The 17074-nt window shown below is 40.6% G+C and overlaps 2 protein-coding genes across 2 annotated transcripts in view; one reads left to right on the forward strand and one right to left on the reverse strand.

Annotated features, from left to right (window-relative positions):
- The window catches only part of apodb (apolipoprotein Db), a 313363-nt gene that overhangs the window by 222890 nt on the left and 73399 nt on the right, over positions 1 to 17074 (reverse strand). The window lies entirely within an intron of this gene.
- On the forward strand, positions 61 to 8385 carry LOC131470868 (coiled-coil domain-containing protein 106-like). The gene is made up of 5 exons (XM_058646914.1): positions 61 to 234; positions 3535 to 3762; positions 6076 to 6288; positions 6379 to 6585; positions 7210 to 8385. The coding sequence occupies exons 2-5, from the start codon at positions 3555 to 3557 to the stop codon at positions 7587 to 7589; spliced, it is 1008 nt and encodes a 335-aa protein (XP_058502897.1). The 5' UTR covers positions 61 to 234; positions 3535 to 3554; the 3' UTR covers positions 7590 to 8385.

Consider the following 17074-nt stretch of genomic DNA (forward strand, 5'->3'; position numbering starts at 1 on the left):
TCCGAGTTTCTGTGGAGCATTTGAACGCATCGTAACGCCCCCAGCCTCTGGCCCCGCCCCTACTCTTTCTGACATGTATGTTGTCACCTCGCGTTTTCCCTCGTTCTGTGTGTGCATTTCTTTAAAAAACTGCGTTTTCCAGACAAAGTCACGCTTCACCGTCCACACACAGGGACGCGAGGACACCGGGGGACACCGGGGGACGTGTGTCTCATTCACTGGACTCTCCTAAAGGTACGTTATAACCTGTTTTCCGCTGTCTTTGTCCCCCCTTTTGATTTTTCTCCTCCCTGGTAATTACAGTCATTAGCGTCCATCTTGGCAGAAAGCTAATTAAAAATCGCTGCCCACAGGAAATGGTTGACACCTGTGTAACACTGTAAAATGTCGGTTTTATAGTTTTTTGTGGGCACTGAGGTGGTTTTATTATAATCGTGTGTGCTTGTGAATACGTTATGTCAGGTGCTGGTGGAGTAGAATGATCACTGCAGCACTCATTCGCTCAGCGTGGTGTAATAAATACAAGAGTCAAATATCGTCACCATGGAAACAGACAATGATTTTCCACTTCCTGCAACAACAAACACAACACAGTGCGTTCAAGATGAGCCGATACAATCGTCAGTATCGGTCCAAAACTGATGAAAATGACACAAATGTTTAAATTACATAAATATCACTTACACTATTAACTACAGACTGTTTAAAATTGAATAAAGCTGCTGTATGTATTTTTTTTCTTGCTTATGAGTCAGCAAAATGTGTTGTTCGGAGGGTTCTGTTGCCAGAAATGTCTATAAGTAAAATAAAAACTAAAATAATAAATCAATTTAAAAGAGGGCCTTGCTTTACAGAGGTCATATAATTCAGTAGCGTAACACGTATCGTAACGTAATGCGTATCGCAGATGACACGTTTGCATCAAAGTAATTACGCGGCAGTTTGTGATATTGAAAAAATTCCAACGGTTTCTTGAAAAGCTGGGAAGTTGCACATCAAAACCAACGTGTGGTTATTACGGTATTTTTGTCTTTGTCACCAGAGAGGAGAGAGTTTGGAAAAACACCTGTACATAGTTTAGTTTCCATTCATCAACAAATGTTATTTTAAATATCTTACCGTTATAATGTTCACATTTCAAATTGAACACGCAAAATCTGGTGTTTGTGTACAACATTTTAACTTAAAATACACTACTTTAACATGCAGTAAATTGTAAATGAGCGTAAAAAAGTTATTCTGGAAAAAAAATGGGCAAAAGGCACTTAGTTGCAGGACATTTTCTGACCCCTTTTATGATTAAAATAAGCAAAAGGACATTTTGAGGCTTAGATGTTAAAGGGTTAATCAGTGTAGGAGCTAATACAAATATTTTATATTTCTGGTTTGTTTTATGTCACATTGTTGTGGTTTTCTTTGACACATTAATCCTGGTCCATGTGCACACAGACGCTGTTAGTTTGGCTTTCTTTAATTTTTTGTTGATCAGCACTTCACACTATTATTATCCATTATATAGCTTTGTTTTGTCATTATTTCATATTTTTGCATCACTTACAGTTTGTCAATAATCAGTTTTCTTTCATAAATTAAACACAAACTTAAATTGAATTCACTTAATAACAAATAAAGTGTTTTAATTAAGGCTAAGGTAATTCATTCACATGTTATTTACACGTACAGTCGTCTAACTATGAAAATATGGAAAAACACTTAATATTTTATATTTAAGGCCTTAGATTGAAGCTAAAATGAGGATTTATGACCACATTTATAGCAATTGTGTTCTACTGAATGTATTAATAAATGATATATCACAAATCAAACATAATTCATTCAGTCTCCTATGTTAAACGGCAGCTATTTTCCGTCACTGGTAAATATCTGCTTTTGTTTCCTATCTGCTCTCTGACAGTAAATTTTAGGACCTTCCGCCATTTTATGGAGCAAATAAATCAATCAATCAAAGTAAGTAATCCACAGATTAATGAATCACAGTCATAATCAATATGTATCTTAAATAACCTCATATAAAAACAGAGAAGACACTTGTTTTTTTTGTTTTTTTACCAAGCCACAATAAAATGACTTCAAAGTCCAGCGAGGTTTGGCCTCAGTTCATCAACTCTTATGTAACTGTTTTTTATGGCTGTGATTTTGGTTGCAAAACCACAAGTTAAGCAATAAACCTTTATTAAACAACAACAAACTCACTGTTTATACCAAGAAATGTCCCTAATCCTGCGTCCGTCCTTCATCTTCAGAGGTGGATGTCCTTTCCGTCTTCGTGTCTTCACACGTCGGATTATATTATAAGCTTCGTAAACAGTCTTTTTTTTTATTATCGTGCGTGGGAAAGTTCCAACGTGGAGAACTCTTGCCTCTAAATTCTGAGAAGTTAAAACACATAATTTACATTTACCCTTAAGAAAATAATGGGAAAACACTTCATATTTTATTGATTGAAGCTAAAATGAGGATTAATGAGCACATTTATTGCAAATATTTAATGCATGTGCCGTCGTGTTCTAATGAATTTATTAATAAGTGATATATCATGAACTCGGGGGCTGATTTAAATCTTAATTTATCCTATTTTAAGCTTTAAATGGAACCTTTTATTGAATATATCTTTTGTCTTTCATGGTTTAATTTACATTTAAATTAACTGTCATTGTTAATTTATGACAGAATGTGTGTTTTATTAATAGAAGCATCTGAAAATATAAGATAACGCTGAACCCATAAAGCAAAGAAACAATTACTTTATAGCAGTGGTTCTCAAACACTGGGTCAGGACCCACTGATGGGTTGCAGGAGATCATTTTTGGCTCCCTTGCAGTATTAAGTCTTAAGCTTTAACTTAACATTTATGTTTATATGTTTCACATGAGTGAGTGAGAGAGAGTGTAAGTGAGTGAGAGAGAGTGTAAGTGTGTGAGAGAGAGTGTAAGTGAGTGAGAGAGAGTGTAAGTGAGTGAGAGAGAGTGTAAGTGTGTGAGAGAGAGTGTACGTGTGTGAGAGAGAGTGTAAGTGAGTGAGAGAGAGTGTAAGTGTGTGAGAGAGAGAGTGAGAGTGTAAGTGAGATTTAAGAGAGCGAGAGAGTGTAAGTGAGTGAGAGAGTGTAGAATAAAACGCCTTCCAATTGTGTTATTATTGATCAGATTAATGATTCAGTAACAGCAGCCAAGTCCTGTAGCGGTGGATCTTGAATCATCTGAATTATTTAATATAGTCGTAACATGTCCATATTCTGCCTTTTATGTGGAGTCCGTGTTCCACATGAACAGAACCACAAGCTATTCTTAACTTCACGAACAACAAAGTAGCTCTTTTATCATATAATTGTAACGTCTAATTGCAATGTAGCGTCCTATAATTAAAAAGATCTTTATCTCTTAATTACCAGTTACCGATCTCATACTGTAATTACCAGATCCGTACTTTGTTGCCGTGGAGACGGCGTCAGTGCAAGCTCACGTTGACGTCAGTACGAGGAAGTTGCTGTCACTCATTTTCCTGTCGTTCCCGCAGGTGTGACGATACGAGGCGAGATGTCGTCCGTGTGGCACCAGGAGCCGTCGGGTTACTCGCCCTGCGTGGAGATCGACTCCAGCTCGGTGAGGACCAAGGACAGACTGGCGTCTCCGTCCTGGCTGAAGCAGGAGCAGGACGACCTCCGCATCATCAAGTGGGAGAACTTCCAGTCGGGAGCCTCGGCCGATTTGGTTCAGGACAACACGCCGAGCAGCGCCATGTCGGGTAAGGGCGGTGTCGCGTTCAGGTTCACACCAAAGTCAAATAATAACATCTCAGTCTGTGGTTTCTGGGTTGTGGGCCGAGTCCACACGTGGGTGGGTATCTAAATAATCCTGTTTTCACTCACTGAGGTCTCAAACATACCTTAAAGGGGACATATTACGCAAAATCAACTTTTTAACCATTTTAATACTTATATTTGGGACTCTGGGGGCCCTACCAGTCACCAAAGTGTGGAAAAAGAATACTCCGTCATGTTTTCGTGGTCCCCCTTAGTGTAAGTATAGGCGATAAAACACTCGATGTTGAATTCCCTGCGTTTATGACGTCATAATGCGCATTTCACCGCGAATGTTACCGCCCCACCAGTAAGTTTACTTCGAGAGCTCCACCTTAGCTCCACCTTGTCCCTGCGAGAGTGCAGGTGAGGGAGGAAGAGCGGTATTATGTCAACGCAGAGGGACAAGTCTGCTGTTCGTGGCTGCACAGTGGAGCACAGTGTTTTACACAAACTTCCACAGAGGATTTGATATATGAAGCTAATGTGCCGGATAAAGTCAGCAAACGTGTGTTCGTGTGTTCGCACTAGACTGCGGCCAGCGGTCGCCGTATTTAGTCAGGGGACGTATTTCACCGACGTACAAACACACACGTTGTTAAGAAAAGGTGGCGATCAGCGGTCACATAGAGCTCAAGAAAAGGTCACATAGAGCTCATAACTGACCATTCTGACACGTCCTAATTAAACATATTTGTTCAGTACGTCCTCCATGACCGGAGCACAGACTCAGTCTGATACAATCACATATACAGTGGCGAGCGGCAGTTTATGCCGCTCGCCACTGGCGATCAGCGGTGCTGCACTCTCTGTGCAGAGGTGCTGCACTCTCTGTGAAAATCAGCTCACCGCGGCACCGCTGATCGCCACCGCGGCGAGCCGCCTAAACGGCCGCTGTATGCGACTGATCGCCAGCTCCGGTGCAGACCGGTGACTATGCTCCGGAGACCTCGCCACCGCGGCACCGCTGATCGCCACCGCGGCACCGCTGATCGCCAGCGGCGAGCTGCCTAAACGCATACAGCGGCACCGCTGATCGCCACCGCGGCGAGCCGCCTAAACGGCCGCTGTATGCGTTTAGGCAGCTCGCCGCTCGCCGCTGGCGATCAGCGGTGCCGCGGTGGCGAGGTCTCCGGAGCATAGTCACCGGTCTGATACAGTAACATACAGCGCCAGCTTATGCAGCTCGCCGCGCGCCGCTGGCGATCAGTGGTGCTGTTCCTAAGTGTTTTTAACTGATTAACAGTTCGGCACTGTTCGGCTCGATCCTTATGTAGAACGTCTCTTCCTGTGACGGCACTCTGGCTGTTTTCTGCGCACGCTGCCATGTTGATATTGTCAGAGAACTAGTGGAGGGAGGGGGAGACGAATAGAGCTGTAAAGCGCTGTAACGAGGACAAATCAGAAACCCCCTGGAAGAAGTGGGTGTGTGTTTGCCTGTGTCTCATTTGCATATAAAGGGACCATGCACGAAAACCGAGCGTTCTGAAAGGGGCGGGCTTAGCACGGTTGTTGAACTGCTATGATGCTTCATCCTTATGGTATTTTGACCAAGGCATGTCACTGACATGTTCATTAGGACACCAGGGAACTATTTTAATGGGGGAAATAGGGTATAATATGTCCCCTTTAAGTTTCAGAAGTAAAAGTATTCCAAAAAGTGTAAATGTGAGTGAGTGAGAGTGTAAGTGTGAGAGAGTTTGAGTGAGTGAGAAAGAATGTAAGTGAGTGAGTCTTTCAACTGGAAGGTTGTGGGTTCAATTCCTGGCTCCGCTAGTCTACATGTGTCCTTGAGCAAAGACAATTAACCCCATGTTGCAGCATGTGAATGGGTGTGAAAGACGGGTGAATGAGTGAAAACTGTAGTGTAAAGCAGCTCATCAAGACTGGAAAAGCTCTATATAAATACAGACCATAATACCAACTCTTCTTCTTCTGATTTTATTTGGTAGTTACAAAGATGTAGTAGCAAAAGTAAAAGTTGCTAGAAATATAAATAAAGTAAAGTACAGGTACGTGAAAGTATTTGTACTTCACTGGCAGGGCGAGATATAACTGTAACTGCTGTAAAGCCTTCATAGTCAATCAGAAGAGAGACAGACAAAACTTTACTACTTGTAAACAACGCGATCTATTTTCAAAAATACCCACCTGTCTGTGAACTGGACCAGTTGCAGTCTTTAAACTCCAGTTAAACATGGACGATGTGGCTGAAGAAACAATGTTCTCACAAACGTGTTTCCTCTTTCCCCCTCCAGCGTCCTCACACATGGAAGGCCTGCCCCCTAGGGTCCTGCTGACCATCACCAAGCTGCAGTGCATGCTGGAGAGCAAACAGGAGCGCATCGCCGCGCTGGAGAGACAGGTGGACGACCTGATGCAGGACCGCCGGTTCCTGAGGAGCCAGATCGAGAACCTCACCAGCACTCGCTCCATGCCGACGTTTGCGTCCCCCAGTCAGGTGACCGAAGGTCAGTGTGTGAAGTACAACACAGGTGTGTATTGATATTATATTTGACATCATTTTATTGATCTTAATCTTTATTGTTATTGTGGTTCAGCTCCCAAACCCAGCAAAGTGCAACACTCGGAAAACAAGTCTCGGAAGAGAGAGCGGGTTTCGTCTAGTTCTTCTGACAGCAGCGACAGCGGCTCTGAAGCGTCCGAGTCGTCCGAGGTCTCAGCGGCGTCGGGTGAACACAAGCGGAGGAAGCACCATAAAGACAAGAAGAGGTCAAAGAAAGGGAAGGACTACAGCAGGAAGAGAGGTCAGTCTTCATATGTTAGGTCACACGAGCAGAACAACGAGTGAGTGACGAGAGAGAAAAATAATGGAAATGAAAATTCCAAGATCTCTGTCTCACCAAAGACAAATTACAAAGACTGACTTTGTCCAAGATCACTTATCCAGATGCACAGCGTGCTGCACATCAATGAAAGTGGACGCCATGGACAAGCTCTTTATAAGTTGTCCTCCACATCTTAAGCTGTGTCAGCACATTCTGTCCTTAAATTTTTACATTACATGTCATTTAGCAGACGCTTTTATCCAAAGCGACTTACAAGGTAATTGAGTACAATCAGCCAGGGGTGGAGTTGAACTTGCGACCATGATGTCTTTAGCACACACGGTACCGGTCTTAACCACTGAGCCACTCCACTCCACCAAATTTGAGGGAATTAGTCCTACAAAGTCCTTGAATTTGCGCCAATTTGCGCCGTTGCATGCCCTTCGCGTGTGACACGAATATCGCATCTGTGCATTGACTTACGTAAACTTGTCACGTGACGAAATTGTGCCACGTCCGACGTCATTAACACAACTCATGTTTTTTTTACACACTGAACCTTTAACTCCCCGTGTCCTTGTCCCTCGTCTCTGTCTCCATCAGCCACCGGCGTCCAGTATGTCATCCACCGCTACAAACAGGTCCTGTCGGCGTTCATCAAGAAGAAGAGCATGAGCGAGGCGTTCCGTCACCTCGGCATCGACCGCAACACCATCGCCAACACGGCGTCGATCGCTGAGCTGCACCTGGCGGCGAAGGACATGGTCCCCCTGGTGGGCGTGTTCCGCCAAGGAGAAGAGACTCTGGTCAGCTACGCGCAGAGATGCACGCTGGCGATCGACAGCGACGCCGACCTCTCCCGGAGGATAGACCACATGAAGGCCAACGGCGAACTCCTACCCATCTCAGGGAAACGGCAGCGTCTGTCGCACTGTCACATGCAGCCGCTGGGGGGCGCTGCAGAGAGCATTTTGATAGGTTGACGAATATTTAACTGTTTCAGAAAAGAAGTTTTACTTTTGTTTTTTTTTCCACGATCCTGAACGGCTGGATTTTCAATGTTTTAATGTAGCATCTTTTAATTATGAAACCAAAATAATTGTTTTCTGCACATAAATATGCATTTTAATTTTACATTTTCTACATCACCAAATGTATTTACAGCTGCTTTAAGTTAATTATTATTATTATTATAGTACAGATCTTCAGCAGTGGATTGAATTATTCCTCTTTTTCTGATCATTAAATTATTAGTAAATAAATAAAGTAAAGTAAATTAAATTAAATTATTTCTTTGTTAATAATTTTATGCTCTGTATTTCTACTTCAAAACAAGAAAAGCCCCTTAAGATTCACTTAAGAGTATAACTTGAAAGTGGGACTTGTTCATTTAGGAAAACAAAGCTGATTTGTTAAGGATAAAATGTCAAAAACTAGGCTTTCATATTTGTATTTTTTCAGGTGACCGAGATGCACTTCTGTAAGTTGTAGAAGCGCCCACATGGTGGCAGTGTTTACATACAAGACACTTCTTCTACAAATCACTGCTACTATTACTGTTTGTTGTTTTGATCCAAAATGGTGGATAAATGTCCTGCACTGGCAGTATGACATGTTTACTGTTGTTTGTTCACACAAAAGTAAAATTTGTTGACGTCATTCTGCATATGGTGTTGATGCGTTTCTTAAAAAATCTGCAAAATAATTCATAATTTTTTAACTCGTGTTAACTTTGCACACAGTGTTAATCTGTCAGATTAAATGTGACGCAGCTGTATATGTGACCGTGTACACGGTGTACGTGGTATGTTGGCACCAGTTTGTGTGGACAGTTGGTGTAGCTCATCCTTTGGTGTCAGTGTTTTCCTTCACACGTGTGTTTGCTTTTCACGCGGAGTTTGACAAATGACCCTGCACGCCGCGATCTGCTTATCTGCTCCACCTCCCCCTCCTCCTCCATCCACCTTCACCCTCATTCAGTCATCTCTCATTACCAATCACTGCTCCATCACCACAGTTTTTTTTTTTTTTCCATCCTTTCATTTCCGGTTTGTCTCAACTTTTAAACCGTGACAGAGGTGAAGAATGGTGCAGAGACATTTCCCGGCCACCAGAGGCAGCGTTCTCCTGACCTGCAAATGTCGGTTCTGCTCTATTTTCTCTCCCCAGGACGTGACACTAAAAACACGCCAGACTCTGAGAACATGGTACAGAATGTTCTGGAACTCTCTGCGTTTCTCTAGAATAAAGCAGCAGAAAAATAAAGGCCCATAACTATGAGTGGCAGCTGTGAATGTGCCGCTAATGACTGAGGGTGATGAGTTTCAGAGGTGGAAACAATGACAGGGACGTGGGCCTAATCGAGCTTGAAGCCTTGTCGGGGAGGGGGGGCCAGCTGGGGCTCCATTTTGTGTCTTTCCTGAGTGCAGGTGCCGCGTCATTGCAGAGACCACCCCCCTCCTCCTTGTCCTAGTCCTCCTCTATCAGACTTTGATTTTGACCTTGACAAAAAGAGCATCTGGACATTCTCTCACACTGAGTACTTGTAATAAGCACCAATCAGCCTCGTAAATGGTTCAAGTATAATGTGTCTGAACTGTTGAGTTCAAATCAAATGAGGTTATTTTATGTTTTACTGGTGGAACGGTGTGTGCTCCGCATAATAAAAGCCATGGATATAAACAGATATATATATATATATATATATATATATTTATTTATTTACGAAGGCTTGTAATGGAGAGCAAAACACGCAGAGAGAGAGAGATGTAAACATCAGATTAAAAATGCTTTAACTGCGGAATATTAAGTCATTTTTCACAATAACTTGAGATTTGTTATTGTAAGATAAACAATTTTGCCCGGCTTGTGTTGGCATGTTAGTTACGTGGTTCTCAAACTGTGGTGTGTATACCACCAGTGGTACACACGCTTCCTGTGGTGGTACGGTTGTACTGTATATACCCGGCGTATGTGATCGGAGTGGAGCTGAAGAGTTTTGAGCGTAGCACGTAGAAAGTGAAACAAATCACAAAATAATAAAAATAAATTAAATAATAATAATTAGAGTCACCTTATCTCTCCCTCCATCTTAAACTAATTTCACTACACCAGTGTGTGAGGTACTTTGCTCGGCTTATTAACACCGCTGTATTTTAACGCGGGTGATAATGGAGTTACTTCCAGAGCTCAGTATTTACTAAGGTGCTACTTAAACTTTGAGACAGGTTTTCCAATAAAACCCAGTCCTGACACGTGTTCCCAAAAAACAAAGTGTGTGTCCTTTACAGTAGCTTATGTTTTACATTTATTCAACAATAATTACAAAAGGTAAAAAACAACGACCCGCCACAGCAAAAGTACCAACAAGTCAACTAAACGAAGATTTCTTTATTTTTTTTAATTATTTTTTTAAGTTGAAGCTTCTGTTGTTTTTTCGGCCAATCAACTGTCACAGAGGAAACACATGGCTACTTAATATGCAGCAGCAGCAACCGCTACTGCTGCTCCGAGAAGCTGCTGTTACCGTTGAATGAAGGTGGACAAGGAAAAACACACTGCTGGAGAACTAAATCGTGGCTGTTACAGCACAAATCTTTGGCTGTATCTCTTATCGAAGACAGAGCTGTCTGGTCATGCTTACTCCGATCTCACTTCTGCTATGCTAGCGGACTTTATGCTAATGCTTTAGCATTTAAGCTAGCGGACTTTATCCAGAGTTTATGCACAACAAATGGATGGATTATTTAGCGGCTGAAAGAGAGTGGCAGGAGGGCATGAGAATAACTGGACACCTTGACAGACACCGGCAGAATGTTTGTGACACTTGTGTTGTTGGGTTTCTGTTTTATCTGTGAGGACGAGCAGCCCGTAAGTTAGCTTAGCACTTAGATGGCGGGGGAAACAGCAGTCCTGACTGTGACTCAGCATTTTTATTTTTCTAACCTGGAGTGATTCAAAAAGTAGTGTGGTGTAAATACGGCAATTTGAACACGAGTTTCTGTCTGAAATATCATGTACTGATATGAGCTGATTTACGTGATTCATGTGGCATGTGTTGTTTACATCATGTGTTTCTTTATCAGATTTTGTGGTTGCACCTGACTAGAGTGTGTGTCACGAGTTACATCTTCCCTTTTTGATGTCAAACCCCAGGGAAAAGGTATGTGATTTTTTTTTTTTTATTCCTAAGCTATATTGTGTTGTTAGCTTCTTTATAAGCATTTTTGTATGTTTTCTTGTTATATGTTAACTTACCTTTTGTTATTTCATTGGTTTACGTGTTTTGACTTTGTGGGTTTATGTTCTGTTCACATTAAATGTATTCCAGCTTAACCTTACATAAAGCTGTCCCCTTTTTATGCTAAACTAAGAGGTCGCAGGTTATAGCCTCAAAAAGACAAAGTTACATACTTTTTAGGTTTTATTTTAACAGACTCTGATAAAGTTAACTCCTGTGGTTCAAGATCCTTGAGTCCGTGTGCACTGGTTTGTTTACATTTCAGAACAGCAGCAAAGACTCAGGATTTAGCTTTAAACTCGATCCTCCCAGAGCCAAAATAACATCTATAGAACATGAGGATTTGACTTATTGGCAGCTTAGTTATCGCCACAGTTCTTCTGTGCGGAATGTGGCACATAAACACGATAGACAGGTGCTCACACAGATTTGAATTTGCCCCAAAAAAAATTGTTGGGCACACTGTGTGTGTGTGTGTGTACGAGACTCCACACCTTTTGTTGCCCTTGGTCTTTTTGTTAATGGAATCTTAAAATAACCTGCTCACTGTTGGGGGAAAGTGGGTCAGCGCACCAGTGCGATGCCAGTTCAATACAAAAGCATCAAGTAGTGCATTGTGGGTATTTCCCCCTGTGGTAGAATTGAGGAGGGGGCAGGAGCCCCTGCCTTTTTTTTGTCCCCTTTTTTCTGCAGTGACATGAAAATGGCTGCAGAGAAACAGTCAACAGCGTGCAGTCACGTTTCATTCCTGGAAGATAAAAATGTACACATGCATATTTTTTCTTTGCCTCCTGCTTCAGTGTCTCATAATCCTGTGGTTTATTTTCACATTTAGACAATAGCTCACAGCAGGGTGTCGTCACTGAAACACACACAGAGCTGCTGGGGCTGAAAGGCACTGATGTAATCCAGAGACGTCCACAGAATCAAATCAAAATCAGACCTATTGTCATTTTGCATACACACAATAGTAGTGCAGACAGTAGTTGGATCTATTAACAGTGAATGCTTCAGGACACAAAGTAATAACAGTTTAAATAAACATGTTTAGTGGTGCAAACATGGTGCAAAAACACTATTCTTAAACTGATTTAAATGTAAAATAATCTGCCTATTTGATGAGCTAATTTTGCTTGGCACCTGCCACTTTCAGACTATTATTGTCCCCTAAAAAGAGGAAAAACAGGCCAAAAAAACCACATACAAAAATTGCCAAAATTGTAAGACAATTGAACTTGAAACAAGCACAGAAATTATGTCATGTAAGAAAACTTTACTTAAAATGAATTTTCCTTTTCTTTCCTTTTTTTTATTTGCACACAGACCAATCTATGAGAGTGAATTTTCCTTAAAGCTTGTAAAAGTTAGAAAAAAGTCTCAGAATTTAATCTCAGAATTCAAAGCAATAACAGTTTAAATGCTAGTTTAAAGTGGCAGTTGCTTAAAACCCGCTGCTTTCAGACTATTATTGTGCCTTATAATGAGGAAAAACAGGTAAAAACACAATACACACAACAGCACAGAAATTCTGTCATGTAAAGAAAAGTTTACTTAAAATTAGTCTTCCTTAAAGCACACGCTTGTTTTATCTTGTAATTGGTAATTAAAGCTTATTGAGACCGAGTTAAGTATTTTTTAATTAAAAAAACAAAACAAAAAAAGATTATTTTTCATCTAATGCAGAATTGGTTGCCAAGATTATTTTTCTTTTTTTAGCCAAATAAATGAGAAAAAGGTCCCCTGAAATTAGGCACGTTTCATTTAATAATCTTTGCAGTGTAGTTAAAGTGCATATACTGGGTGAAATAATGCAATTATAAATTGGGGGATAGTCCCAATAACAAATAAAGTGGGGTAATGATGATGATAATAATAATAATAATGATAATGAAAATTCAATGAAATAAAAAGCAGCTTCAGACATCTACTACAGTCTCAGGTGCAGGTTCTCGATAACCTTTAAATATATATCTATAAAAACAAACACATATATAAAGGAAAACATATAATCATGGTAAATCACATAACAGGATTTCTCTTTGCAATCACAAAATACAGAATGGGGGGGAATACATCAAAATCAAAGATGCTAATCTGAAAAGAGCCTCTTCACAATGACAGCTTTCCTGCTCCATCAACAAGTCTTCAGATACTCTGCTCCATCTGCCTGCTGCTGATAACAACTTACTGCAGGCGGCGGATAATAGTCTGCAAGCTTAATGTGCAGAGGAGGAGGAGGAGAAGGAGGAGAAAGAGGGGGATAATGTATTCTGGGGCAAACCAGCTAACAGGACCCTTTAAATGAGCATATTTAACCTCAGATTTAGCTGCTGGTTGTGGAGGTTGGGGCCTCAGGTTTTGATTTGTCTTGATTCTGATATCACTCCTCAACAAAAAAACAAAATGGTGGCACTCATCCTCAACACATGTGTGTTTACAATAAGAGAAAATCTATTTATAATTCCAAAATCTACTTAGTAGACCACGTCACGGCTATGATGACTCCACCCACTTTGAGGAGGAGCTATGAAGTCATGGAAAACCAACCAAACCGTGCCGATGCGAGGCGGGACCATGTAGTGGAAAAGCATCTTCTGGTAATGTTTATGTCTCAAAACTACTATCACAATATTTGCTCCCACCTGGATTCACTAATATCTGATACCTCACTGTGTTCTGCCGTATCAAATGTTTTTAGCGTCGTCCTAAAAACGCTGATGAAAAACCACCTAGAGTTAAACGCTTGAGCTGCGACGCGACGGCCTCACACAGTGACGGCCTCACACAGAGAGACAAAGCACAGGAGGCAAATATGTAAAGATGCTACGAACTCTATTTTCAGGGTCAGAGGCTGTGGCTGTTTTGGGGGTTTGTGCCCCCCCCCCCCCCCCCCCCCCCAGGAGAGATGCAGCAGCCCAACATGATAAATGGATGTTTTACTGGAACAAGCCCTAAAGGTTTGTTGCAACTGCATTTTATATATATATATATACATATAGCATGTTTTGTGGTTCTTTGTCTCCCTCGGGAGTCGACGCTATATCCATGAACACAGAGGAGATGATGATGGTATGTGACGTGGACAGAATGAAGGAATCTCGACCCCACCCTCACGTCTTATTGGACGTGCGTCCAGTGACGCAGAACATGCCACACAAAAGAATCATCTCAAAGGCGTTGGATACAGTCAGAATATAAATGTATATGTTGCAGATAACCAGAGCAGAAATAGAATTAGTCCGTGGCGTCTTGTTCTTGGTGTGATTCAGCTTCTTTTTTGGCGCTGCAAAGCCATTTCTTGCAGAGCCAGTCTTGTCCTTTCACGGATTCTCCTGGCTTTTTCTGTGTGTGTTCTCTTCTCTTTGACCTCTATTATGTTAACAGCTGTTAATTACACAGTGCTGGCTTTGCCACTCTGTTTCACACAACAGCGTAACTTCCACCGACCGATCTTAAGTATTTCACGGCAGCTTATGGATTTTCTTTAACCCTTTAACACCTTAAAGCCTCAAAGTGTCCATTTATTTGCTTATTTTGAACCACAAAATGGCCAGAAAATGTCCTGTAACTAAGTGCTTTTTGCCCATTTTTCCAGAATAACTTTCAATATCTGGCAGTTATTTACAATTTACCGCATGTTAAAATAGTGTATTAACAATTTTAAAATGAGGAAAAACCCTGTAGTTGTATATGAACTCCAGATTTGGCATGTTAAATTTGAAATGTGAACAGTGTAAAACATATTTAAAGTAACATTTGTTTGAGTTTTTGTCTCAATATGCAAAGACAGGCCAATTCTAAACAAATCTGCTGTTTTTCCAACTCTCTCCTCTCAGCTTTCAGATACCGTTGGAATTTTTCTGATAGCACAAACCGTTGCGTAATTACGGCAATGCAAAATGCGTGTTGTCTCCGATGTGCTCAGTTTTCGAGGGTTAACATGTGAGGTGACTGCACCAGAGACCGGTTTGTGTGTGTGTGTGTGTGTGTGTGTGTATGTGTATATATCGTGTGTATTTGCAATTTATTAAAGCTGAACATTAAAAAAAAAAAAAACACGTAAACATATGGAGGAAAAAGCAGATTCAGCTAAATCCTGAATTCAGTGTTTGCTCCATCAGCAGGAAACCACAGAACAAAGACAAATAAGAAGACTGGAAGTAAATCATTATTGTGAAAATCTGAAATACACAGAAAACTGTCAAAGCGATAAAGTTTCACCGTATAACTCCCAACAGAGAAGCACTAACATAGGAGAAATGATCACAGATGAAGAACAAAGGACATTTTACATCACCAGGTTACACAACTCTGTTTTTAAAGATGACTCAGCGTCAGGGTCACGACGCTGTTCACTGTGTGTACACCGTGGGATGAAATGAAAGAGCAGTGGTCACATTTTAAAGTGTGTAGTGTACTTATTCACTCATTGAATGCTAGTGTGGGTTGAAATTGCTTCACACTCACACAAAAATGAACAGCATGTGTGTTTTTGTTGTTGCCCAAATACACAAGTTAAATTAGCAGCTTCAGAATCTAAGGTGGATGTCGGGTGTGTCCAAAGTGTGGTGTGTGGGCCAATCGTGGTCCTCTTGACAGTTTTTATGTGGCCCCCATTTCCTTAACCGAGCAGTTAGGCTCCTTTATTTTTTATTTTCACCAACTATATAAACACACCTGAGCAAAAAAGTACTCACTTTTAGTACTCACAAAAAAATCGGATTGAATTTGTGAAATTTGGAAGTTAAAACGTTGCTTGACACATTATTATGAACAAAATAATAAATGACTTCTGCACAATTATCGCTGCTACTGTTGTTTAAAAACAAATATGTGATGTAAAATCCATCATTAATTTGACTCAACAACACATAAGAAGACAGAAAAATGCATTTTGGGTGCACTGTTCTGTGTCCATGTGAGCATTAAGGGTTAAACAGGATTAATAAATTGTCACATAACTTGCAGTTCCTCTTTAGGGCAAAGGGTGGCAGCACTTTTCTCTAGCTCTAGTTTGGCTGCATCACTGACCTCTCCTGACCTGTTATTCTGCCAGGCCTGACATCATCCTGTCATCCTGGCCACTGCAAAGGTTGATTTCATGGTTGATCTGCAGAGCTGCTTCTTCCAGGAACGATGGAAACTACAACATTTCTTCAGTGACACCAGAGTAAGTGTGTGTTAAAATTTTAAATTTGACAAACTGTGTATTTTCTGTTGCTAAAGAATTCCAGGTAATAAAAAAAGGGAGCTCCAAAATAATCAACGAGAATGAAATTAGATTGAAAGTTCATGTTTTCCTTTTTGTTTTTTTTTTAATGATTAAACAACTGTAGTTGTACATGAACTCCAGATTTGGTGTGTTAATTAGAAATGTGAACAGTTTAAAACACATTTAAAATAACATTTGTTTGAGTTTTTGTCTCAAGGTCCAACGTTCGCTTGTGCACACGCTCCGTCTGCGCTACGCTCAGTGTTAAAGGGTTAAAACATCCTTTTTACAACTAAAATAACTAAAACAGAACTTCCATGACCTCATTCATCTTTGAAACCTTCAGACAAAAGCGTCCAGCTGAACTTTGACCTTTCACAATGTTATATGTGCGACATGAGGCGGTTACAGTGTAAACACGGGCCTGTTTTCTGCTCCCATCAAACACATAAAAAAAAACATAAATAGAATGAAATCATGTGCACCTGCAGGAGTTTAAGATTCACCAGTTAAAAAGGAGCCTTAATTGCCTTTTGGAGCCGCATTTACAGAGAACGTAGGGTTTGTATATCAAAGGCTGCTAAAAACACACACGACTCTCATCACCATCACACGAGCCGCAACAAATCCATTAACACGAGATGCAAAAGTGACGCGATATAAACATTTATTTCTCCTCAAGGGGATTTAAATAATCAAACTGGAGCTTCAAATAGAATCTGTGTAATCATTCGTTTCATTTGAAAAAAAGTGAAAAAAAGCAATAATATAAAATAAATAACCAATAAAATAAAAATATAATAATGATTAGTTCTTTCCTATTTCTGATATTGTGCTCAAGTGTATGGAACAGTATTAGTGCCACAAATTCAGAATTATTTTCTTTAATCTCAAAATTCTGACTTTAACCTCAGAATTCTGACTTTACTTTTTCTTTAATCTCAAAATTCTGACTTTTTCTTTTAATCTCACTTGTTTAATATCAAAATTCTGACTATAATATCAGAATTCAGATT

This window comes from Solea solea, chromosome 1 (assembly GCF_958295425.1).
Source record: "Solea solea chromosome 1, fSolSol10.1, whole genome shotgun sequence".
Classification (NCBI taxonomy): Eukaryota; Metazoa; Chordata; class Actinopteri; order Pleuronectiformes; family Soleidae; genus Solea; species Solea solea.

Coding starts and splice junctions, on each gene's coding strand:
- LOC131470868 (XM_058646914.1), top strand. CDS start 3,555: ATGTCGTCCGTGTGGCACCAGGAGCCGTCGGGTTACTCGCCCTGCGTG. Junction 3,763..6,075: donor GCCGAGCAGCGCCATGTCGG/GTAAGGGCGGTG, acceptor TTCCCCCTCCAG/CGTCCTCACACATGGAAGGC. Junction 6,289..6,378: donor CCCCAGTCAGGTGACCGAAG/GTCAGTGTGTGA, acceptor ATTGTGGTTCAG/CTCCCAAACCCAGCAAAGTG.